We start from the raw sequence: 26,387 nt of genomic DNA, 5'->3' as shown, positions 1-26,387 counted from the left end.
TAGTGATGATGAATTCCTTTAGTTTTTTTTTTGTCTTGGAAGTTCTTTATCTGCCCTTCGATTCTAAATGGTAGCTTTGCTGGGTAGAGAAATCTTGGCTGCAGGTCTCTCCCTTTTCATGAGAAATCAGCTGACAGTCTTATGGGAATTCCCCTGTAGGTAACTAACTGCTGTTCTCTTGCTCTTTATCTTTAACCTTTTGCATTTTAATTATGATGGGTCTTAGAGTGGGCCTCTTTGCATCCATCTTGTTGGGGACCCTGTGCTTCCTGGACTTGCATATCTATTCCCTTCACCAAATTAGGGAAATTTTCTTTTATTATTTCTTCAAATAGATTTCTCATTTTTTACTCTTTCCCTTCTCCTTCTGGCACCCCTATGATGTGAATGTCGGAACACTTGAAGTTGTCCCAGAGGCTGCTTACTCTATCCTCATTGATTTCTAATTCTTTTTTCTTTTTGTTGTTCTATTTGGTTCTTTTTTGCTTCCTTATGTTCAAAAAAACTGATTTGATTCTTGGCTTCATCCACTCTACTATTGTTTCTCTGTAAGTTGTTCTTTATTTCAATTAGTGTATGCTTCATTTTTGGCTGGGTCTTTCTTATGCTGCTAAGATCCTAAGTTCCCTGAGCATATTTATAACCAGTGTTTTGAACTCTGCATTTGATAGATTGCTTATCTCCATTTTGTTTAGTTCTTTTCCTGAAGTTTTGATCCATTCTTTCATTTGGGCCATGTTTCATTCTTCTCTGCTCATTTTGGCAGCATCCCTGTTTGTTTCTATGTATTAGGTAGAGCAGCTTTGACTCCGTGTCTTGGTAGTGTGGCCTAATGTTAGTGTCCTGTAGGGTCCAGTGGCACTGCCTCCCCTATCACCCAAGCTGGGTACTCAAGGTGCATCCTTCAAGTGGGCTGAGTATATCCTCCTCTTATAATTGAGCCCTGATTACTGTTGGCAGGTCAATGGGAGGGATTTACCAAGGTCAGTCAGCTGCAAGACTGGCTGTGACCACTGGCTATGAACCTCAGCCCTCCATGGAGGATCAGCTGTGCAGGTGCAGGGTGGTGGTGCTCAACATGGTCTTTAGCTGTCCACTGGGTGTGCAGGCTCTGGGGTTTCCCAAGTGGTGCAGGCCAAGGTCAGCCCCCATCTGTGCTTTGTCCAGGGCCACCCTGCCTGAGCCATAAAGTAATTTGAGATGGTTGCTATTTGTGCCAGGCTTGGAAATTCCCAGGCAAAGCCAAGCTGTGATTCTAGGCTGGCTGCAGCTAGTGCCAGGCCTGGGGCCACTTAGCAAGAGGTATGGGGGCTGGGGGCTCACTGAGGCTCACTGTTGCTTATTTAAGAGAATCTAGGAAGTTGTGAAGCATGAGCCAAGATGAGCCATTCATATGGAAAAGGAGCTTGGGTAGGCCCCTAAGTTGGGTGGGGCTAAGTCTCTGGGTATCTCCAGGGCAGGCAAACACTGTTAGCCAGGTTGATGGAGTCTCAGATAGAGCACCAGCCTGCCAGCTCAAGTGGCTCTGTTGGGGGAGGGTTCAGAAAAGGGACAATGGCCTCTGTCTGCCTTTCTGCCTGGGAGAAAGCTGTCCCCTAGCTCTTGCCTTGATGCCAGACACTTCAGTTTCTCCCCATATGTCACTAGTACCCTTCAAGCTGCTACCCCATTGCTGGAGTTCAGAGGGAGAGTCCAAGTAAATCATGCATGGATTTTTTAAAAGAAACTGCTTGGGACTCCAGAAGTTTCTTCCACCAACTCAGTCCCTACTGGTTTTTGCAGCCAGAAGTTATGGGGACTTATCGCCCTGGCACTGGAACCCTGGGCTGGGGAGCCTGATGTGGGGCTGGGACTCCTCGCTCCTGAGATACCCCTGCCAAATTTTTATCTACCCACGTGGATATGGGAAGTACCCTTTCCCCATCTCTTCCTACCAGTCTGGATGGATGTGGTTTCTTTAATTCCATCGTTCTCATTTCCATTCAACTCAATTTTTGACAGTTCTGAGTGATGGTTGTTCTATATTTAAATTGTAATTTTGATGTGGCTGAGCAAGGAGGCAACCGTGTTTATGTATGATGTCATCCCCTCACTCTCACTGAATGCTTGGATGTATCCAGAAGAGCTAAGGCTCAGTTCAGTACCCTCTCAGAAACATGCTCACACACTTTTGAGAAAACAAGCTAATTACAAATAGTAAAATGAATCATTTGTAAGGTAGTCATGATTCTCAAAAGAGGAAAGCAGAAGCCTAATTAACTCAAATGACACTGACTTTTTTCATCAATACAGACTGATCACTGACTGACTTTTTTCATCAATACAGACTGATCACTGAGAGGTGGTATTTATACAAAGAGTAAACAGACACAGTGTCAACATAACTCATGAGACTGTTCCATGAACACACAAAAAGGTCAGCAAACTGGTCTCCTAAATGGGATGACAAGAAAGCATTAAAACTATTATACCACTTGAGAAGAACCCACTTAGCCACAAATATTATGCAAATTATTGCCAACCATTTCCTGTTATTTCCATTTGAAATCAATAAATACAAGCAACTAGCATTTAATTCACACCTAAGGTAGTATCAGTATTGTATCAGAGACTGTGGAAGCCTAAAACATATACAACCCAGTTCCTGCCCTCAAGTTGGTTAGATGGGGAAATGAGACGCATACATTTTACAAGATAAGCAATAAAGGAGGGATAAATGGTGATGCAAAGAGATGTGACTTGTGGTGGTGAAAACACAATATACAGATGATGTATTGTAGAATTGCACTCCTTAAACCTATATAATTTTATTAACCAATGTAACCCCAATAAACTCAATTTTTAAAAAAAAGGTAAGTAATAAAACAGTGGGAACATATAAGAGGGACACAGGGAGTACCACAGAGGTACACAGAAGTTTTGGTCACTGTGGGCCTCAATGGTTAGGTAAGGCTTCCCTTTACAAGACTGGATTTAAGATAAACCAACAAAAGTGCAATGAGGACAGCTAGGAGAAGGAAAGGAAAAGCAGGAAGATGAAAAAGTAAGTGATGATGGGGAAGATCTTTAAGGAGTCTTAGGGGATGTTTAATTTATGAGTCTGACCAGAGAGCAGGGCTCATGTAGATTTAGTAGCAGCTAATCTGGCTAGAGGCCAGATTACAGCAGGCATTTCACACAAAGTAAGGAGTTTATACTTGATCCTAGACACCAGAATTCTTAATGGAGATTTTCCATTTAGATTTTAATTTAGATTTTCCAAAGTAACCTTCCTTCTAAATTTAAAAAGCTAAAATTTACAGAGCTGGTTTTTGGATGCTTCCGAGTCCCTCACCATCTGACAGACCAAAAGCTCTAACCAGAACTTTTCCAAAAGAAGACAAGCCCCCTGGCCTCTTTCAAAAACAAAAATATAGCTGAAAACAGATTCTTCTTACAGAAAATCACCACAAATAGGTAGGAAACTAATGCTTTCTTTTTCATTAATTTATATATTCCACAAATTCTTTACAATGACATAATTTGTTTTAAACCAGAATAAAAAATTTAAATACAAGTAAAGGCACATATCCTACATTACAATATTTAAGGTCTTTGCCTCAAGAGATAAGGGGGAAAATCAAGAACTATCAAGATAATCTTTTGGCCTACCTACTATTAATCTGCCCATAATAACATCAAGTCTGCTTACTTCTATGTCTTTATTCTCTCATAGGAAAGATTCATTTTAAAGTAGAAGGCTTGCCCTGGCTTGTGTGGCTAAATGGATTGTGCACTGGCCTGCGAACCAAAGGGTCGCTGGTTCAATTTCCAGTCAGGGCACATGCCTGGGTTGCAGGCCAAGTCCCCGGCTGGGAGCATGCAAGAAACTACCATACACTGATGTTTCTCTCTCTCTCTTTCTCCCTCCCTACCCCTCTCTCTAAAAATAAATAAAATAAAGTATTTTAAAATAAATAAAGTGGAAGGCTTAAGCTTTTAGCTTAAGAGGAAACAAAAATTATGACAGGCTGAAGTGTCTTTTTGAGTGGAAGGGAAAGGGGTCACAGTATTTTAATATCTAATAGCTATCAGATTTAGAACAAAAACCAAAAGCCTTTAAAATGAGCACACACCTAAACATTATATAAACCCACCTCGTCTAATATTCATATTAATACACTCTTTAATTAAACAAGTAATGAAAGTTAACTATTCAAAGTACTAACAATGAAATTAGCTCCTATAATATAAAAAAGTAATATTTATGAATATTTTACTATGTTCTTGATAACAGGCTGGAGAGACGGGTATAGCTTACCTTGGTACAAAAAGATTTTGCAGGTGCTTTAGTATACTTTGAACATATAGATTAGGCTCTTTAATAACTGGCAATGGAATAGAATCTTTCGCCGACACTAAAGCCATAATCCAGTCTGTATATACATCAACACAGTATTTTACAGTTTCTCCATCCAATGGAAGGGTGAGTCCATAGCAAATTACTTCCATGGTCCATTTTACCTAAACAAAAGAAAATATACATATATAATTATCATATATCCCTATCTATATCTCAGTAGACTGATTTAAAATGTTGACCTCTTTTATTGCCCAAAAAACCTCTCAACTGACAATATATTCATCTCAACACGTACATCAGATTTACTCTAGAGACTGTACTTTCCATGTATAAGATATACTTAGACATTTCCTAAGCAAAAAAATTAAGAAAATAATTTCTAAATATTAAGCCTATATGGGCACTTACCCTTTAGACATTATTGTTTGCTCTATGAAATAAAAAGTAAGTACAAGACATCCTGATTTTCCACAAAGATTGGAGGCAAAGAAACAGGAAATTTTAGATACTTTTCTCTACTTAATTACATAAGGGTACGTGTGTCATTTAGGAAATCATGTACACAAATTCAATCATGTTCCATTTCCAGATTATGCAGCATTAACAACAGGAAGGAAAATGAACTACTCAACTCTTCTCTTGTGACTGTCAAAGAAAATAAATTTAAAATGAAGAGGTAAGAACAAATACAAGTGAGAAGGGACTGAAGCTGGGTAAGATTTTAACAAGGCACTTAGCTGCACTAAATGAGTTCTAGCCTTCTGACCCTCCTGAATCACATCCTAGAGGCTGAAAGAACTGCTGAACCACTCACTGCCTGTAGTCATAAAGAATGAATAAGGTGTGATGAGAAAGAGAAAACAGCCCCATTTGCAAAAGAGGATGAAACTATATTCCAGATACTGTAGAATGGAAAGTTTTAATGAATTCCAGGCAAAAATGGAACAAATTACTAAGCACATGATCAGTGAGCACTTATAAAAGGGAAGCATGATCACTGGGAACCAGTCTGCTCAGAAAGAACAAGTCATGCCAGACATGCTTCGTTCCTTTATTAACAGGGTTACTATGGAGGCAGCTGACAATTGTATAATCTTTACAGTTTACAAAGCACTTTCATAAATATCATCTCACCATCAAAATAACCCTGTGTGAGAGGGTAAACTATCCTCACTTTATAGATAAGAAAACTGAAGCTTAGCAAGATTAAGCAATTTGGACCAAGTCACTGGTTTGGAAATGCTGAAGCTGAAAATTTGAACCCTGGTCTTCCAACTAGAAATCAGAAGCTATTCTCACCATACCATTAACAGCCTTCTCTGGCAAAGGGAAATTGAGGCTTTAGTAAGAAATCGGTGAGAGGCAGGATGTCCTGTGGACAAGATGGAGACCTATGGCCCAGGGGAAGGCAGAATGGCTGGATTTTTTTTTTTTTTTTTTTTTTTTTGGTGTTCACTGAATTTTGTTTGTTTGCTTGTTTGTTTTTAGAGAGGGGAAAGGAGAAAGAGAGGGAGAGAAACATCACTGTGTAGTTGCCTCTCACTCACGCCCCCAACTGGGGACCTGACGTGCAACCTAGTCATGTGCCCTGACTGGGTATTAAACCAGCGACACTTGGTTCACAGGCTTAATGCGCTGAAACACCAAAAGACAGTAACACTGGATTAATGTACCAAGGTCATTTTGGAAGAAGGTGCCCAATGGCATGTCGAAGACTTGCCAAGATTTTAACTTAGGAAAAGAGAAAAACAGATTATATGCTGACCATTAGCAGATATCACAAAGTTAAAAAGCACAGCTAATTTATTAAGATAGAAATTCAGGATTCAAAGACTTCAGCATAAAATTAAAGTTGAACTAATATAAATAAATATATTTAAAATTTTAAGCTCAAACACTACAAAGGTTAAAAAAAACTAGAAAGACTAGGTAAAAAATATATAACAGCAATATAACAATATAATGCAATATACGGAGCAGAGGGCAAGATTTAGCTGCAGAAAAGAATCTTAAAAGAGTTGCAAGTCCCTAATTATGAGACGAAAGACAAAGGAGAAGATATCTCTGATGATTCTTCACACAATTGTTGAACTGTATAATTCTAGAAGACACTAGATTCAAGAACTAGTCTCATATCCTTTTAAAGCAGGAACAGAAAAAAAAAGCGCTGCACCAGAGCACCTCTATCTACTCATGTGCCCTCTCTTCCCAGTATAAAACTGCAAGGAATTACAAATACGCCAAGCGGACAGTGCACCGCAGGAAGTAATGGTCCTCGGGGTAAGTCTCTGCTAGTGTACTCTGAAGAGGAAAAAAAATGCTTCTCGGTGGGAATGAAGACTTTCCAAACACATCTCGGAATGGAAATCTGAAGACTGATTCTTGAGTTTAGGAGAAAGGAAGGCCCTGACACTCAAGTCTCTGTCTTGGGCACTCAGCTCATGTGAGGAATTGAGTCTGGTTAGTAGGAAGTTCCAGCAGCACAGCGATGCAACCTATTCCTTATACCTGCCACAAACTCTGAGCCTCCAACCTGTAACCCAAATAAGATCAAAATCGGGAAGTCACATTGCATTGGGCAGAAATCCATTAAAAAGACATTAAATGAATTCTTCATTAATAAACTTATATTTTCACACTGTAGAATGAAATGAAGAAACACTTACTTCTTTGTCAGTTTTTAACAAATTCTCACTACCAGCCACTGAAGGAGTAACTAAGGCCTGCCCAAGAGGATGGACCACCGCATTTGCCACCTCACGCCCAACGCTCTCTGGATAGCTGTGCAGAACACTGGTGTGACCCTGATCATTCTGAATCACCAAATGCAGGGACCTCCACTCAGAGTACATCGTGCCGCTAAAGGACTATCCAAATGGCACCTGAAAAGACAAAACAGAATTACGTATCAAATTATATTGCTGCAAATTAATAAGAGGAAGTAAAATACAGATTTACCCTACATAGCAAGATAAGGAAGCCGCAAACATATTGCCTTAAGAAAACTGAGAACCACGTCTAAATTTCTTGAGAAATGTCCTAAAATGGCCTCATGGTGAAATTGGGTAGGAAGGCAAACCCTGAGAAGCAGCTAGCTGTCTGAGAACCTCCCCCAAAGAGCCCTCCGAAGCCCTGGAGTGGAGCTGCAACAGACAGCCATTGTGCAAGGGGAGAAATGATCAGATTTGGGACACTTAGGGCATGAGGGAATCCTCCTCACTCTGTGTTCCATCCAGGATAGTAAAAGAGGAAAGAATGGAGTACCATGAGTAGGAAAGGGAGACAAAGGAAAGAGTTTACTTGAAGACCCAGATTTTTCAGTCAATGGTTTCCAAGTACCTATCACATGCTGGAAACATACCCCTGCAAATTCCCACCGATGCCCTCAATCAGACATACTATCCTTTGATAACAGTTCATTCCCTACAGCAGTGGCACACAAACTTCTGGTCATGGAACACCTAGAAGTCACACTGCCTCAGAAAACATATTAAGAGCTGCCACTTACTGAGCATTTACTACATACTCCTCAGGCAATCATCAAAACAACTCTATGAATATTAGGTAATGTTATCTCTACTTCACAGATGAAAAAACTGAGGCACAGAGAGGTTTGCTTCTTACCTGAGGCTTCAAGGATGTAATGTGGTCGAGCTGGGTTTTGAACCTACATCTGTGTATTCCAGGGACCATGCTCTTAACCATGGCATGTACAGTCTCTCCCTATCCTACACATTCTCCATGGCATGTACTGCTTCTCCCTTCCCCCTAGGCTGTATATATATCCTCCATGAAGTGATGTCTAAGTCAATCATACAAATGAGAGGTTTTAGCCACAGAAAACATATCTGCGTAAATGTAATGTAAATATTACAATCATAAATGCCATATTCATGAAGAGAATCGAGAATGGTTAGTCCTTTCCAAATAACTTCTGGTAACTTCCACTTTCTACTTGCTCTGAAATGTTTGCCCAACCAGCAATGTTTAAACAAAATGCATGGGTACACTTAATCTTTAAAAAGTTCTATCCCTTACGCTAATTGTTCTTCAAATTGGAAGAAACTAGCATTGTTTAAGTTTACCTTAGAAAACCTCATCCCAGCTCAACAAGTATCAAGTGTTTTTCAAGAAAATATGATATTTGTTAATCACTGGCCTACAGAATGAAGATCAAACTCCTTAGCATGAAAGTCAGAGTCATTCACAAACTGGTCCCAAACTTTCTTTCTTTCTCTTTTCCATAAAGAGGAACCCACCACTTCCCCTTCCCCCTCCTGTGTCCCACTCACGGTTTTATTCAATCTTCCCAGTTTCTTTTGGAATCTGATGAACTGGGCTGAGGTACCATTCAGTGACACTATAAGGCCTAATGTCCTCCTCCTCTAACACTAAGAAGCCCTGAAATGGGAAGACAGGAGGGATGGACCAGCACTGAGTAAGGTATCTACAATGAAGAAAGATGGCCTTAGTTTCCTCAGAATTTATGAGGATTCTCCCCAAAATATCCTGGTGCCCTCCACAGCCCCTAAAATAAGCACTCTCAAAAATAGAAGGGGAAAAAAGGGAGCTCTGATATGACAGGGAGCCATCCCCATCAGATGACAACTTATTTCCATACCACACACTCCTTCCTCACCATTTTAAAGAAGTTAACATATATATTATACATATATCATACACATACATATGTAGTATATATACAGTATAAAATATATACACACACACAATACAGCTAGTTTTTCAACTTTTTCATTTTTTTGTCTGTCTTCATTCACTGCCCAAATAATTCACTTCTTCTCTGGATAAATCATCTATCTTAATAACCCAACATTTCCCATTGTATTTTGCTTCACCCTAACTTAATCTTATTAAAATAATTTATATACAAGCATAACTAGGAATTGTATACTTTTCTATATATTTTTGTGCATTCAGCAGTACCTCATGAATATCCTTCCAATTAATAAGACTCTTTCTAATGGCTGTGTAACATTCCATGACATGACACTAACATGGCATAATTTATTCAACCAGTCTCCTAATAAGGTACATTTACTTCATTCCCACCCTCCACTTTTTTTGTTTTTGTTACCAGGCAATACTGATGCAATAAACATGCTTGTTCATATATTTTAAGCAGTAGCCTTTTAATTTCTATGGAACAAGTTCCCAAGATGAAACTGTTGGGATCAAAGGATATATGTAATTTTAATGTAAATAAATCTTGCCAGACTGCTTCTCCAGAACAACTCCATTTACATTACAAATGAATGGAAGCCCTCTCCTCCATCTACCACCAACCTCTGCCAGGAATCAGACTGACTGATTAATTTGCCAATTTGATAGGTAGCAAGTAAAATTTCATTGTTTTAGCCAAATATTTACCTTTATTTTATATCTCCTCGTTTTAAGTCTGACTTAGGTAGTTTCTCCCTCCCATGTCCTTTATCAGCATTTTTCAAAGTGTGGGTCATGAAATAAATGAGATGGGTAATACTTTCATTTTTAATTATATGGAACTAGATATACAATAAAGGTATCACACATAGTAAAGGTAAGTAATGTTCTGTGAAACATGCTTCATTTTTTAATATATGCATTTGTTCTGGGTCACAATGTAAAATATACTTACTATATGGGTCAAGGTCCAAAAATTTGAAAACATAACACTAAAGTGTATATGGAGTCTACTAGATTTCCATTAAAGATAATTGTTTAACTCTTCACATTTAAGTTTTATATTCATCTGGAATTTACTTCTGTAAGAGGTGAGAAAAAGGTCCCATTTTATTTTCTTCTAGATAGTTGTGCCAGCATCATCTATTAAAACTACATCCTTTCTCAATAAACTGAAATACGTTTTGTCATATTAAATTCTCATTTATATAGGAATCTGTTTATGAACCTGTTCTGTTCAATCATTTGAATATTCCTATGCTAATGACAAGATTTAAATTCAGTGGCTTGATAAAATTTCTTACTATCTGCAAAGGAAGCCCCCTCCACCTTCACTATTTTTAAAAAAATTTAATTGCCTATTTTCAGGCATTTATTCTTCCATATAAAATTTAAATTATTTTACCCAATTAAAAAAATATCCTTACTAGAGTTCTAATCGAAGTTGCTTAGTCTACCTTCCCAGACTCATCTTCTACTAGCACTTCCCTCCCCCAACCCCTCCCCACTCCTCCACACACACACCCACAGCTATGGCCACAATTACTGGTGATTCCTTAAACCTAAGAAGCTTTTTCATACTCTACATAACTGCTCACACTACTCCCACTGAGTGAACTTCCACTCCCCACCTTGGTCCACCTTATGTGGTACTTATTCTTTTCTCTTTTTAATCCTCACTCAAGGACATTTTTTTCATTGCTTTTTTTTGGGGGGGGGGGTGGCAGCAATGGGAGAGAGAAGCATCAATTGGTTGTCTTCCTTATGCACCGGACCAGGGATCAAACCTGTAACCCAGGTATGCACCTTGACCGGGAATCAAACCCACAACCTTTTATTAGTTACAGGACAACCCTCCAACCAACTGAGCCACACCAGCCAGGGCAGTACTCATTCTTTAAGACACAGCTCAAATGTCCTCTCTTTGGTAAAACTTTTCTTAACTCCTCATACCACCCCTCCTCCCCAACTCTGGCTGTCAACATCAAGCTTCATATTAGCTTACTCGTTAGATTTGTAAAGATACCTTCACCACAAGTGTGTCAACCTTTCTTGAGTGGAAAACTCACTTCCTGAATCTCTGTGTAGTCCCTGGCACACACTGGATTCTGAATTAAGTTTCGAAAGGTCAAGGTTTACCCATGGAAAAAAGGAATATGTTAGAAGTGTTATCCCACTTAAGTATGTCCAAAATTTGTATGCCATATACAAATAAAAATTGAAAAATGTCCATTTGCTTTAAACTAATTAGTAAAAAAAAAAAAAATAAAGTTAATAGTTTTCAAATATTTAAGGAATATTTAGCATCTATTCCAGATAACAGATTATTGAAAGAAAAAGACTTTTTTAAAGAAAAAATAAAAAAAGACAAGCTAGCTCTCAAATTCCATGTAGAGGGCTCTGGTATAAAATGGGTATTCTAAGACCCCTATCCTATAAACTTCCATTCTGTAGATCTGGGTTGGGGCCTGAAAATCTGCCTTTTAAGAAAGAGCTATCACCCTTCCCAATTCTGAAATAAAGATTAGAAGTATCATTTTTTTTTTAAACACCAGGAAAAAAACAATCAAAACAAGCTTGATAGCTTTTAAATTCTTCTTAAAAGCTTTTGAAAGTTTTTAAATATAAGATTTAATTCTTTAAATATATTAATGTTTAAATGATTAAATGTAAGAAAATGAAATAAATGCTTTCAGGAAATTTAGAGCCTTAGCTGGTGTGGCTCAGCTGGTTGGAGCATCATCCTATAGACCGAAAGGTCGTAGGGCACATATGAGAGGCAACCAACTACGATGTTTCTCTCTCACATTCATGTTTCTCTCTCTCTTTCTCTCTGTCTGTCTGTGTCTCTCTCTGAAAGCAATGAAGAAAATGTCCTCAGATGAGGACAAAAAAATAAAAAATGTGATAACTTCGTAATTAGAGCATGAAAAAATATACAGTATAATGTAGCCATTAAACACAAACATGATAAGCATGAAAACACGTAGAAGGACTGGTTAAGAGCCAGGGTTCTAGGACTAGATTTCTTATATTCAAATCTAAGCTGGGAAACCTTGCAAATGTGTTATTCTAACTCTGTGTCTGAGCATCCTTTTCTATAAAATGGGAATAACAGTAGGATAATAATCTACTTCCTGTGGTCATTAAAAAATCAATGTATGTAATAAGATGTTTGGAACATGTCTTAGTCTGTAGTAAGCAATCAATAAATGATAACTATTCCATGGAGGGATAAAAACATACATCATAATTAAAACTAGATATATACATGACTATCGATTAGTAGGATTACAGAGAAATGCAAGAAGTTCTGAGTGATAGAATGGGTACTGTTTGATGTAGTAAGTTTTTATTTACAGATCATCAGGTCATAGAATTGATGAGTACATATCAGCATCCTAACTACACATATAAACACCCAGACACTGGCAGGAACTGCTAAGTTGATTCAATAAATAGTTATTAACCATCGATTATATACAATTCAGTTGTTAAGATCAGGAAGGAGACAGATTAGTAGAACTCGGTTCCTGTTTCAAATGAGTTCATAGTTTAATTAAGGTGATAAGACATACATAAATAACTGTAACGTAAGTTACAAAGTTGAAGTACTAAAGGCCACTAAAAAAAACATTTTAGGGAAGATATTATGGAAATTTGGAGGACAGAAGGTTACTTCTGGCTGACAGAAGGGCTGAGGTGGAAAACGAGGTATGATCAGGGCATATGAACTGGGTACAGAAGGAAGATTACAATTTTAACAGAGATAAGAAAATTGAGTGGATAAAAATAAGAGTAAGCCCTGGCTGTCGTGGCTCAGTGGATTGAGCGTCGACGGCCTACAAACTGAAAGGTCACAGGTTCAATTCCTAGTCAGGGCACACACCTGGGTTGTGAGCCAGGTCCCCAGCTGGGGGTGTGCTAGAGGCAACCGATCAATATTTCTCTCATACATAGGTGTTTCTCTCCCTCTTTCTTTCTCTTTCAAAAAAAGAAAAAAGAAAAAAAGAGTAAGAAGAGACTGGTAGAATAAAGAAAAATATATAAGAGGAAGGATGCCTACTTCAAGTAGCAAAAAACAGCACCAGAAACTATAAACCAGAGTGGCAAAAAAGAAAGCTGTATTAAGAAGGTGGAAAGGTTTCAAAGTTAAGCAGTGACCAATTTTGAAAGACTATGGATAACAGACTGGTAATTTAGTAAAAACTAGGAGCAGAGAATGTTTAACTTTATCATAGAAATAATACAACAGGAACTAAAATTTCTATTAAAGAAATTTGATGGATGTGTCCAAGACAGGCTGAAGGACAAGCAGGAAAACAAACTCCAGTGTGGCTCATATACTGAGGAGGGGAGGGCAGGAAGGATGGGGACAAGGATGAGGAGGGCTGGACACTACCATGACATATGAAGACATAACTGACGTCAGATGATTAAGGGCTTTGACTGCTATGTTAAGAATTTATGAGTCTCCTCCCCAGATAGGTTGTCAGCTAACAACTTGAGCTGCTAGCAGACAAGTCTCTACTGTCAATGCTCCAGAAGTTAATGTGACAGGAGGAAAGGGAAAATGACAGTGTTCCCTTGCAGATCACTTAATTTCCTTCCCAACTCTAAATGCACCCATTTTCTAGGACTCTGAATGTTTCTATTATCAGGTGATGTGTGCTGGATAACAGCTTATAGCTTGTAGGTACTGCTGCAGAGTAACATGAAGGTTTGGCCTAACTGACAAATTACCAAAATGATGAATACTGTGGTAGACACACTAAGACCACAGCCTGACATTAATTACATCAATTGACTCACCAATATTTACTACATGCCTTCTATCCACCAGGCACAGAGAATATAACAATGAATAAATATCCCTGTTCCTCATGAGCTTCAAGTCTAATTACATTATTTTTAAACTCTGTAAAAGCAAATTATTGATTATTTTATTAAGCAAACATTTATTAAACACCTGCTACGTGCCAGGTATTGTCTTAGGACATAGGTACCACTGTGTCCTGTAAATATAAACAGGATATAATGGCTGCCCAAGAACAGGTTTCGTAGTGAGGAAGACAAGCGAAATTCATGATACAGTATTCAACATGATAACTGACATGATGAGGTATGAAAGCAGCAACAAACAAACAAACAAAAAAAACTACTAGAAATCTTGCTTAATAACAATGTAGCTTCATATAATTGATCATTTTTAAAGGGTTTCCACGTTATTTCATTTTATTCCAATAACAAGCCTAGAAAGTTAAGTAACTAACCCTAGGTGAGGAAACAAAGTAAGGTTATGGCCTGCTCAGGTCACATCAATAACAGTAGAGCTGGAATAAGAAACTTGCCTCGAAGGTCAACACTCTTTTCTTTCTTCTGACTCCATACCTCACCCTATGACCCTGGACAAGTCACTTGGTATTTCTTTGTCATAGTTTTCTCATCTGTAAAACACGGAGAATACCTGCAGTACCTAGCTAAAGTGACTTGGGAGAAGGATCAAATAAAACAATGTAAGTTAACATACTTCGAGACATAAAAATACAAGGTACAGATTATCAGGCATGCCTCATTTCTCTTAGGAAAATAGCACACAGAATGCCAAAACACTGAGTAAATAAACAAACCTTGCTGGATTTTAAGGCACACAAGTACACTCAAGGTCATTCATATAAAGGCAAAAGGACCATAGTTCATATTTCTGTTGTAGTACTATTGACCCTAAAGGCAAATAGCAATCAAGTTTGGCTAAACAGGACTGTATTTACCTATATACCAGATTTTAACTCTTAGGGAACCTATAAAACTTGAATTACAAGAAACAGACAGGTTCTGCCTACATTCTTCCCTACTGTGGAAACAGGTAGTTTTTGCTACTATATCTACCAAAAAAATAATAATAATAATAACCCTGCCCTCTCTCCAGCAGCAACACCACAGTTCTCATGTTTTATGCCTCAGACTTGCTCTGTCCAATACAATAGCCATATCCACATTCAACTACTTAAATTTAAATTAAATTAGAAATTCAGTTCCTTAGTTACACTAGTCACTTTTCAAGTGCTTAGCAGTCACATGTGGCTAGAAGCTACCATATTAGACAGCACAAATATAGAATAGCTCATCACCGTGGGAAGTTCTATTTGACAGAGCTGACAGATACTATTCTTTGACCTCCATTACAACCTTGACTATAGACTCCTTGAGGGCAGAAGCTGTGTCTATGTACCCTGGTGTCCCAGTCTATATAGCAAAGTACATGTGGCACACACCAAGCGCTCACTTTACATCTAATTGAATATCTCAAACACAGCAGACTACTGGGTGCACTTCCGCCATCCCCAACACACACACGGAACAACAAAGACTCCTCTCCCATGGGAGGAATGGGTGTGGAAGGAAACACTACAGCAGAAAGGTGGCCTGCTTTCTAGTCCTAGACGTGCTAGAAGCCAACCATGCAAAGTCTGGAGCAAGTTACCTACTTTCTTCACCTATAAAAACTTAAAACTCCACGTACCTTAATTCTATAACAGTTAATCATCTTGAACCAAAGGAAATAATGTATTCTATCTGAAAGGTCTTTACAAATGTCAGGGAACACACCTGCTAACACTGATAGAAATCTCAAATTAAACAGAATCTATTGCTAGGTCTCCGGCTATTATGATTAGAGTCACTTTGGTCTTTAACTGAGCATGTGGAATTTTCATCTTTACTCTGAAGATCAACCAGAGACTTAAACCTCAGGCTTAAAGACTGAGTTTCTTCCGTGTGCAGAGGCTAGAACTGGATACACTGTCCATATCTGATCAGAGAAACAAGGGCAGGTTTCTTGAGTATCTGAATTTAACATGAATTGTCCCATCAGTTTCTACATTAGCCTTGGCCTAAAAATTAAGACAGTACAAAATGGAACGAGGAAAATCTTTCTATACAATCCTTATGCTGCAAAGAATGCCATAATATGAAATGAATATTTTTTTATTCTGCCACATACTTCACCATATTTAACTGCTATAAAAATATCTTTATTGTCTAAAAACCACTTCATAATGATCTTCACACACATATTCACTCACTTTTATAAACCTTACATGGTTTTAAGACCAGCCAAGAACAAATACCATCTGAATTACTGCCCTACCTTCCTTTAAAACTTATAAATATGCTGGGCAATAGCTCTTCAGGCATTATGCACTAAATACATACTAAGTCTGTCCATTTCTCTGACATAAAAGTTTTACTCTTCATGAAGTACTTATATGTCCTCCCTCCTGGTGAAAAGAATGAGCCTTTCACAAGTACCAACAAGGTAATAATAGTTAATGGATGACGACTAAACACTGTTTTGGACAGTGAGGTGGGGAACATATGCAAAGCCTAAAGGCAATAAAAAGGTCTCCACTAAAGAACTGATTGTATCTGACTGTAATAAAGTCAGATATTAAAAACCAACCAATGCTGATTGCAGTTAGTCCTACACAGTGCGTTGCCAGTGGTAAGAACTCAATCCGTTTATTCAACAGCTCCATGGATAAATCAATTAAGCTAACTGGAGTATCTCCAAGCAAAAAGAACAAAACTGTCGATTAACAACTATCAAATACCTTCTGCAAAAACGGAACTAGAGAAGCGCCTATTTGCAGCATGCAGTCTAGGACACAAAGCTCTGTGAGTCTGCATGTCAGAGCACCGGGAGGAACACACGGATGGACAACATGGTTCAAGCTGCTCATAATCTAGCGGAAGAGACAGAAACACAACACTGAAAAATACCTGGTAATTCCCATTAGCTAAGGAGCAGACAGGTAAGACCCAAGGTGGTTGGGGTCACAGACAGAGAGGCATCTGGAATGTTGGGAGTCACGCAGTCCGGCAGGGGCAGAAAAGGGCCCGTGCATGTGTGTGAGAGTGGAAGCATGTGCATTTGGGCGGAGGGGGGAGCAAATGTGGAGGACTGCCTAGGCAGAGGGACAGCATACGCAAAGAGGACCCACAGATTAGAGACATTTACCTATGAGTCCTGTAGACTCGGGAAAATTGCAAACAAACAGTGTTGCGTGACATGTACACGCTTTAAAAGGTCCAGCTCACCCAGAAATCCTGCAGTTACTTCCCACCCCCAACAGACTTTAAACAAGGAGTCATCGTCGGTGGGCCTAATGAAAAGATTTCTGCCTGTGGAAATGCACTTTCTAAACCAATTCCCAGATGATTCTCCTACACACTTAAGAGAACCACTGAAACGTCTTCAGAGACGCAGAATTACAAAGCGATCCCTAAACTTCGCTGCACACTGAAATCACGTGGAAATCTTTTATAAAAAATACTGATGTCTGGCTTCACCAGCCCCACCCCCCAACTTATGATTTATTGCTCTGGGTGTGCTACCTGGACATCGGGAATCTTCAAAAGCTCCCCCAGGGGGTTTTAAACTGTAGCAAAGTTGGAGAGACACTGACCTAATTTTAAGAACTTGAATCTGAAGTCAGACACCTTGGGTTCAAATTACTGGCTAAGTGACCTTGGGCAAGTAAGTCGCCGAACCATTCAGGGGCTCAGTCGCCTCCCCAGTAAAATGGGGATCATCATGCTACCTTACAAGGTTGTCGTTAAGTTACATGTGGTGAACGTAATGGCCTGGCACAATGCTTGGCATACAGCAAGCGCTTAACAGGAATTAGGTGTTTATTCTCAGTATTAACTCTTCCTCCTCCAAGTGTCACTGCAATAGGCAGCATCGTCCCCAGGGAGGAAGCAACTCGACCAACCTTTCCGCTGGACCAAAGTCTTCTCCCGAGCGCTCCAGCACCGCTCCAGACCCGCCCCCTCCCCCAGGTCGCCAGGAGAGGGCGAAGCAAGGGCCAGACCGGGTTTAAACAGACCCGTCAGGTGCCGCCGACTCCAGGGCCAAGTTTCCCGGGACCCCCTGGATCCCCAGAAAAAATGGGGAGATATGCTTCCGTAGGCCGGGCTCTTGGGGCCGAGACACCGGCTTGGCCGTCCCGGAACCGCCCGGAGGGGAGTGGAGGGGAGGGTCCGGCAGCCACGGGGAGGGCCGCCCGGTTACCTGAGGCGACGGGCGGGGCCCGCATTGCTGGGGCGGGTGCCGCCACCGCCGGCCGCACTCGGCCTTCCGCCTCACGCCACCTGCGGCATAGGGTCGGCGTTTTCGCTGGCCCAGCCTACTGTCCTCAGGCGGTCGGTCCGTCCATCGGCCAGCGACTCTCCGAAGGCGCCTGGGGACGACGAAGGCCGGTCGGGCCGGCCGGCTGAGCTTTGCTCAAGCAACTTCCGACTGCCAGGGACGGCAGCGTCAAATAACTCCCCGAGCTGAGTGGGCCACTGCGCGTGCGCAGCGCGCCTGATCAGCGATTTCTGCGAGTCCGAAGCGGCGGAGTCAAATAATTCCTGAGACACGGGGCCGGAAGCTGCGCCGGCGCAGCAATCCCAGATCGCCGCGCGGGGTACATTCCCTCCTCCCTTTCCGGATCAACTGGAGCGGGTGGAGGGAAATGACGGGTGCACATACTTCATCGCAGAACATGCTGGCTGGCGCTCCACCTCCGTCCCTGCGAATCAGTCCGGACGCTGCCTGTTTTAGTTGCGGACGGGATTTGGGTCTTCTTTGCAAGATTCTGGCTCCCACGCAGGTTCTGAAACTTATCACATCCATTACAGGACTCTTCCTTTGAAATGTCGCCCTTTACCCGCCGGTATAGCATTAATTATGAGCAATACTCAGTTCCAGACCAGGTGTGGGTTACAAAGATGAATCAGACACATCGGGTTCAGAGCCTCATTAAGAAGCTGAGTCTGATCTAGGCGATAAGATAATGGTAACTAATAATAATAGCAGAAGTTATCAGTTGGAGCACCTAACAATGCACTACGCATTTTGTAAACAGTACCACTTTGAATAATTTGGTTTCCGCTTCAACGAAGAAAATAATAAATACCATTAGAAAAGTACAGCTCAAGCGTTTGGAAGTGTAAAGGAGGAAACTTGGGCTAAGGAAAAAGAGGAGGGAGGATCTGGCCTTGAGACTGTTCTTAATATTCAGGGAAGAAGGGGCCAGGGTATTGAGTAGTGATGAGAAGAGCAGAAGAAAGCAAAGAAGATCCTGACTCCTTACTTTCAGTTAGAAGAGACCAGGAGGAAGGAGTGACAAGGAAACTAGTATACTCGTAAAAAGGACAGAAGTGTGTTTTCTCAAGACTTTGCACCACCCACCACCACCAACAGGAAAGTACTATAGTTTGAGGAGGGAAGAACAAGAAGTTTGTTCCGGGACAGGAGCAGGGCTGTAGCCAGAATATTTTGTGGATCAAAGCAATACATTTCAATTAAACACTATGTCACAAATATCTTAAGAAGCTCGCTGAGTATCCCAACCACTTATCTCTTGCCTTTCTAAACTACAGAGGCTAGAAAGCAAGTACACAATTCCCAAACTTTCTTATAGCTAAGGGTGGCAATGAGAAAAGGTCTAGCCAATAAGGTGTAGGCAGAAGTCCCAAGGGAGAGCTTCCCTTCCAGAATAAGTTTTGGAGACATTTGTGACCTTTACCTTCCCCCTACTACATGCTTGGAATTGAAGCCCAACATCTGGAGGTGCAGCAGCTATCTTGAGATCATGAGAAGGACTATGCTAAGAGGAGGAACAGAAAGACAAAAGAAGCCTGGTTCTTCAAGATATACTCAAGCAGCTGTACAAACCCTGGACTGCCTTCCTGTTTTATGCAGCAGGAGGTTGGGGGATTTTTAGGCCACAGTTTTGTAGAGTTTTGTTGAGTTTTTCTGTTACTTTCAACCAGATGCATTCCTAACATAATAAGTGTTAGAATACCTGTGACTTGTGGAGAAGAGACTGTTCCAAGACATGACTACTATCTGACCCAGGAGCTGGACCCAGCCAAAAGGCAGAGATTATCTTCTTTCAACCCCGCCCCCACCCCCAGGACTGTCTGATCATAATGGATGTTCATTCTTACATAAACCAATATCCCTTCCCTGCCTCCCACTATATGCTGTTCCTGGAACAGGCCATTATCCTGACCTGGTCAAGCATGGAATTTCCCGTACCTGGTAGCATTCATGTACTAGTACCCTGTGACTATCCTACCTTGTCCTATATAATTCTTCACACCTGCCAAACAGCTCATGGATCCATTCTGTCTGCAGCCACCCAAGATGTGCCTAATATGTAAGTTTTCCTTAATAAACTGTTACTTATCACACTAAAGTGGTCAGCCTCCTTTTTCAGTATTTCCCTGCTCTCTGTTTACAGAGGTAGATTTTCATTCTCAGGGCCTTTCCCTGTGTCTTCACATACTAATACACCTGTAATATATCAGACAAGGGGCTGATGATGGGGTTGACAGATTGGAAGAGCAACGGGTGCTGGAAATTGAAAAAGTGACAGACATAGAGGACCAGGAAGCTACCTAAAAGCTCTTGGGGAGTCCTGACTTGTGTGGCTCAATGGGTTGAGCGTTGTCCTGGGACAGAAAGGTCACCAGTTCAATTCCCGGTTAAGACTAAACTAGGTTGGGGATGTGTGAAAGATAATCAATCAATGTTTTTCTCTCCCTCTATTCCTCCCTTTTTCTCTCTCTAAAGATAAATAAATAAGACCTTTAAAAAAATAAAAATAAAAGCTCTTGGGGAGATGATGAAAATACTTCTATCTCCCACCCAGTGACTTAACTTCATTCCTGAAATTTCTGCCTCTAAGCAAAAGCTATTAAGGGAAAAAATATGTGTTCAAGTCCAACCCAAGACACCTAAATATTTTGAACAAAAATATACCAATGGAGCAATGCAAACAAAAATTATATAAGCAATAAATAACTTGAAGAATATGGCTTTTACATAAAATGTAAGGTGTAAGGACTTACTGTATTGGCCAAGAAGACAAGATTTAATATTAGGGGGAATTGGTGGAGGAAAGATGCAAGCCAGTCATGCTTCAAAGGTGATGTTATATTCTTGATCTTTTTCTTTACCTTGAGAGAAAATTAAAGATTAAACATCAGAATACTTTGCAATGTGGGAAAAGTGTGCATACACAATATACTGAAGAGACATGAAATGCTATACCGAGTAAAACATGGGCTCTCCAAACAGTACACAATTGACACTTGTTCCACATCATAATGTTTTTCTTTTTAAATTTTTTTATTGATTTATTTCAGAGAGAGAGAAAGAAGAAGGGGAGAGACAGAGAGAGAAACATCACTTTGTTGTTCCACTTATTTATGCATTCATTGGTTGCTTCTTCTATGTGCCCTGACTGGGGATCGAACCCACAATGCTCTAACCAACTAAGCTAGTTGGCCAGGGCTCCATATCATAATTTATAACTAGAAACAATAAATGGAAGGGTGTAGCCATCTGAAACTGTAATGTCAAAACATCACTTTATATTGTGTAATTTTACTGTGTGTTAAAAGGAGTTGCACTCAAAAAAAAATTTTTTTTTAATGGAGCAGTTGCATTAATCCCTTGTGTCAGGTATTTTTTCCCCCAGAGTTGGTGATACCAATCTATATAACCCATTCTACAGTTTTTCTTGCAATGTAACCAACACTTCCCACTGAGAGTTGGGACCCATGTTCCCTCCTCTTGACTCTAGTTGCAAACTGTGACTATTCTGGCCAATTGGACAGTAGTAATGCTATGTGACTTCCGGGGCCAGGCCATAAAGAGGATACAGCTTCCACCTGGCTTACCCCCTTTTGCAATGCTCACCCTTGGAACCCAGCCACCATGTTAAGAGGAAGTCCAGAATACATGAAGAGACCATGTGGAGGTGTTCTAGCTAAGGTCTCAGCTGACATCAATTCCAGACATGTGAGTGAGGAGGTCTTCAGATGATCCCAGTCCCCAGGTTTCAAACCACCCCACCTACCACCAAGCAGAACAGAGATAAGCTAAACCTGTTGTGTCCAGCCTAAATAGCAGACTCATGAGCAAAATAAATATTGTCATTGCTTTAAGCCACTAAGTTTTGAGGTAAATTGTATATAATCATAGTAACTGGACTTTCAACAGCTATAACTGAGAAAAGTTGTTAACTGAACAGCTATATGAGAGGTATGTCATCAGTATCTAATTTTTTTTTTCTTTTTCATATCCCTCTTTTATATTATGTAGAACTAGTGTGGTGTAGAAAATGATTGGGAAGACCCACTTATATTTCTTCTGAGCCTAATACAATACCGGCACCGCGTAGGTGATCAACAAGCATGTGGTTGATGGTTGGGTGGAGGAATAAGCAGATGCATGGAAAGATGGAATGTTCATTGGCTAAGCATTGAACCCACTTTCTTGCTGCTACTGTTGAATCTTAGTGAGTAATATCCAGTGGCTATGTAATACTGTCATTAGACCTAGGTAAGTGGTTCCCTGCCCAAATCCTGTGCCTTAAGGAGTAGCGCACTTTGGATTGGTACTCCTCAAAATGTTCTAAGTGCCCCTCCAAAGCCAACAATGCCATCTTAGTAAAACCCTACAAAGGATTCCTCAATCTCAGAAGACCTATGATGACTCCTACTTTAGATACAACAATAACGAAGGGATACTCGATATTTGTGTGTCAGTTGAAACAGGCCTATTGTCTCTGTTCATGTCAGGTTCACAAGTTCAATCCTCAAGACTTGATTTCGTCGTCGGCAGCCGTCCGTCTCGAGAGACGATGGTGCAGCTTCTTAAGAGTCTATCTGCACCGCCGAGAATGGCTGTGCAGTCCGACTCGGGAGTGACACGGTATCTGTCTCCTCCCGTGTTGAATCGACATCTTGCGATGACGCTGGAGTGTCCTCTCCAGTGAAGCTGAAGCTACAGAGCCTGGGCAGGGTGATATGGAGGGTCTGCTGTTGCCCATGCAGCAGACCCCCCTTCTCTTCGCAGCTGAAGGGTCCAAGGGAAAGACGGAGTCAATACAGCTTGGCTTCAGGTGCGCCGCAGGAGTTGCCGGTGTTGACTACAACGTCAAACTGCCTTAGGGACTCCGGCTCCGGATTTTCTGTCGGGGTTTACTCCCTTAGCCTTTCCCCTGAAGAGGTATGCCGCAAGGCAGCGGAGGTTTTTTGGAGTCAGAGTTTTCCTTCTCTGTCAAGACTTGATTTAGATAGGGAATATTTTAGGAAGACTGGATAACAGGCTCTAATTTGAAGCAGATGGAGGGATAGTAAAATATCCTAATTTCCAGTTTTCTAGTACAAACAAGCATCTGACAGCCTGGTATGCTCATGCTATTTATGAAACCAGCCTGCAAAATTTCTCACTACTTAATACAGCAGGAAATGGAAAACCAGCTGAGCCGCTCATTAGAAGTGAGACAGGTCCTTTCATTTCTCTGAGCCTTGGTTTCCTCATTTATAAAATGGAGGATAATTAAGTCTATCTCACTGGGTTATTGTGAAGATTACATGAAGTACTTACATATAAGGGCTTACTTAGGTACAGTGCATGACATTTAATAAAAGTTCAATCAATGGTAGTGATGCTTAATACCAGCCCCAATAGGATGTCTGAGAATTAGCAAAGAAGAAAGTAATCACGGTGTCATGTTAACAGATGAGTCTGTCATAATGACATTTTATATTTGTGCTTTCTTTTAACTATCAACTAGCTAGACATGCTCATCAAATAAAAATAGCCGACATTTATTGAATACTCAGTATGAGGCAAACACTGTGTTATGCATTTAACATGCATCTTTTTTAAAGGATTTTATTTATTCATTCATTCATTCATCATTCTTAAAGAGAGGGGAAGGAAGGGTGAAAAAGAGGGCAAGAAACACTGATGTATGAGAGAAACATTGATCGGTTGTCTCTCTTACCCCCAACTAGGGACCTGGCCTGCAACCCGGGCATGTGCTCCAATGGGAATCAACCAACCCCTCAGGTTGCGGCACGATGCTCAACCCACTGAGCCACACCAGTCAAGCTTAATGTGCATAGTTTCATTTACTCCTTACTATTTTGGGTAGCTGCTATTCTAATGGTCAAATTGCAGAGCCAGAAATTGAGGTTCAAAGAGGCAAAAGAACATGTTCCAGGCACCATAGCAGTTAAGGGACAACATCACAATTCCACAGGCTCTGAATTATTTCACTAGGCTGCTTCCCAGTGCTGGCGGAGTTAGGTATCCTGGTGACATGGCAGATGTCGTCACAGGGACAGAGAGGACTTGGCGAGCTATTCCTGGTGCATGCCATCACGGCCATCGCTAGCTTCATTCGTCATCCTTAAAGGCTGGTTGAGTTCCTTGCTTATGTAAGTAACTATGCTGGTAAGTAACACCCTTTAGGCTGCTATGAGCAGAGACTCATTTAACTCCCTCTAGTAATGGCACAATAGCAGTGAAGGTAAGGTCTCTCGTGAAGAAAAGGAATACAGGAATTTTGGTCATGTGGCCACACCTTAAAAAAATTCAAGGAATACTGACCCCCAAGGCCTTGTGGCAATTCTGAATGCTACTCAGAGCCAGAGCTTGTAGAGCATTAACATGATTTGGAAATTGGAATATCATCCTCCCCTATAAGAATTTCTAAAAATGGTTCTCTCACCTGCAACAGGAGCTCAAGGCTCTGCACCTCTGGACTCTGATGCTAAAGGGACTCAATTCCTGCCTCTTTCTGTGTCTATTCCTACAACCTAGTACTCAGGCTCTTGACACACTCAGAACGTTCCAAGAGGAAAACCTGCTTGGTTTGGTTATCACTGCTCCTGCCCACAAAGCTGTGGATGGGGAGGGGAGGGCGGGTAAGGGGCTGTAGAGCTGACAGGTATGGAACCAGACCTCGAGACATGCTCAGCCTGGTCTGCCCAGGCAATTCCAATTTGACAGGCTCACCACACAGCAGAAGTTCATAATCAGGTGTGGCACTGTGGCATCCTCAGAGGCCTCTTGAGCGCTGCCCCCACCCACTTCACCACCACCACTCAGTTCCTGGGGCCTGGTGTCCCAGAGGAAAGCTTCCTGCCGTCCCAGATCCATGATGTGGTTAAGGCCACACAGACTGCTGTGAGTACCCAGAGGTAAGAGCACCCCACTTCACTTAGATCCCACCTCCCAGGTGAGGCCTTCCTTATCTATTCAGCTTAAAATGCTGCTGCTCCTACGGGCCCCCAGACTTCCTGTCTGGTTTCCCTGCCTCGTTATTTTTTTCCCTTAGCTCTCTTGGGCATATTACACATTTTAGAACTTTAAGGTATGTCTGTCTCTAAAATGTAAGCACCCTGAAGGCAGGCATTTGTTCTTTTGTTTACCAGTTCCTAGAATTGTGCCTGCTCGCCAGGGAGACTCTGTGAATGAAAGGAGGGGCAGGGAATCCAGTCTGGGTGGAGGTTTAGCCAGGGAAGGTTGCTAAAGGAGGTAACCCAAGCTAAGTCAGGAGAGCGTCTGAAATGGAGGACGCATGGTAGGCCAGCAGGCCAGGAAAGGAAGAGCCCGTGCCGGAACCTGAGGCAGTGGGGTGGCTGGGCCCCCATGCGTGTGGGGAGGCATGTGTGAGAGAAGGGCCGATGGGCAGAGCCCCGCCCGTCTGCCATGGAGAGTGGGGAAGTCCGTGCTGGGGCTGAGGGTCAGGTGAGGCGAGGACAGCGGAGGGCAGGGGAGAGCTCTAGGACCGAGGCAGAGGGTAAAGAAAACCCTGAGACAATAAACAGAATAAAGGGAAGGGGAATGGGTGCAGACACTGCTACCAAGGGCTGACCAGAAGCTGCTTCGCAATGAGAGTGCATGGGCAGTGGTAAAGAAAGAGATCTACAGCCCCAGCTGGGGTAGCTCAGTGGATGGAGTGCCGACTTATGAACCAAAGGGTCGCTGGTTCGATTCCCAGTCAGGGCACATGCCTGGGTTGCGGGCCAGGTCTCCAACTGAGGGCACACGAGAGGCAACCACACATTGATGTTTCTCTCCATCTCTTTCTCCCTCCCTTCCCCTCTCAAAATAAATAAAAATCTTGAAAGAAAGAAAGAGGTTCACAAATGCCCAGCAACATCTAACAGTAAAACTTCATTGAAAAGGAACTCTAGCCACATTGGGGGAAATGTGGTCATTTTTCCCCTGAGGACTGGGGCCTTGGTTGGATGAAACTGATGCAGACGAGCAGGGCAGACGCAAGGACCCCTGCAGAACTGGCGGGAGGAGGAGACCCTCCAGCCTCCAGAGATGGCCTCCCACTGACAGAGGCCTACAAGGTGCTAAATTCACAAAGGCAGGCCCTGGGACCTGGTTTCCGCCTCAGCCTCATCAAGGTGATTTAAATTTCAATGGATGGAATAGACAACCAACTCTTCCCTTTCCTCTCTGGCCTTTGGGAGAGGCTGTGTGGACTGAAAA

General features: G+C 41.4%; 1 protein-coding gene across 4 annotated transcripts in view; it reads right to left on the bottom strand.

The window, feature by feature from the left end:
• Positions 1–18,361, bottom strand: part of RALGAPB (Ral GTPase activating protein non-catalytic subunit beta) — a 79,695-nt gene extending 61,334 nt beyond the window's left edge. For all 4 annotated transcript variants that reach the window (XM_090286395.1, XM_090286396.1, XM_090286397.1 and 1 more), the window contains exons 1-3: positions 18,099–18,361; positions 7,009–7,224; positions 4,301–4,503 (exon numbers count right to left, since the gene is read on the bottom strand). In XM_090286395.1, the coding sequence (XP_090142521.1) occupies positions 4,301–4,503; positions 7,009–7,194 (389 nt within the window). In that variant the 5' untranslated portion in view covers positions 7,195–7,224; positions 18,099–18,361. The remainder of the gene's footprint in view (positions 1–4,300; positions 4,504–7,008; positions 7,225–18,098) is intronic.
• Between the last annotated feature and the right edge of the window lie 8,026 nt (positions 18,362–26,387).

Source organism: Furipterus horrens, unplaced genomic scaffold (assembly GCF_987537825.1).
Source record: "Furipterus horrens unplaced genomic scaffold, mFurHor1.1.pri manual_scaffold_8, whole genome shotgun sequence".
Taxonomy (NCBI): domain Eukaryota; kingdom Metazoa; phylum Chordata; class Mammalia; order Chiroptera; family Furipteridae; genus Furipterus; species Furipterus horrens.
Note: the sequence above shows the minus strand (reverse complement) of the source record. Positions and strands in the feature narration are given on the sequence as shown.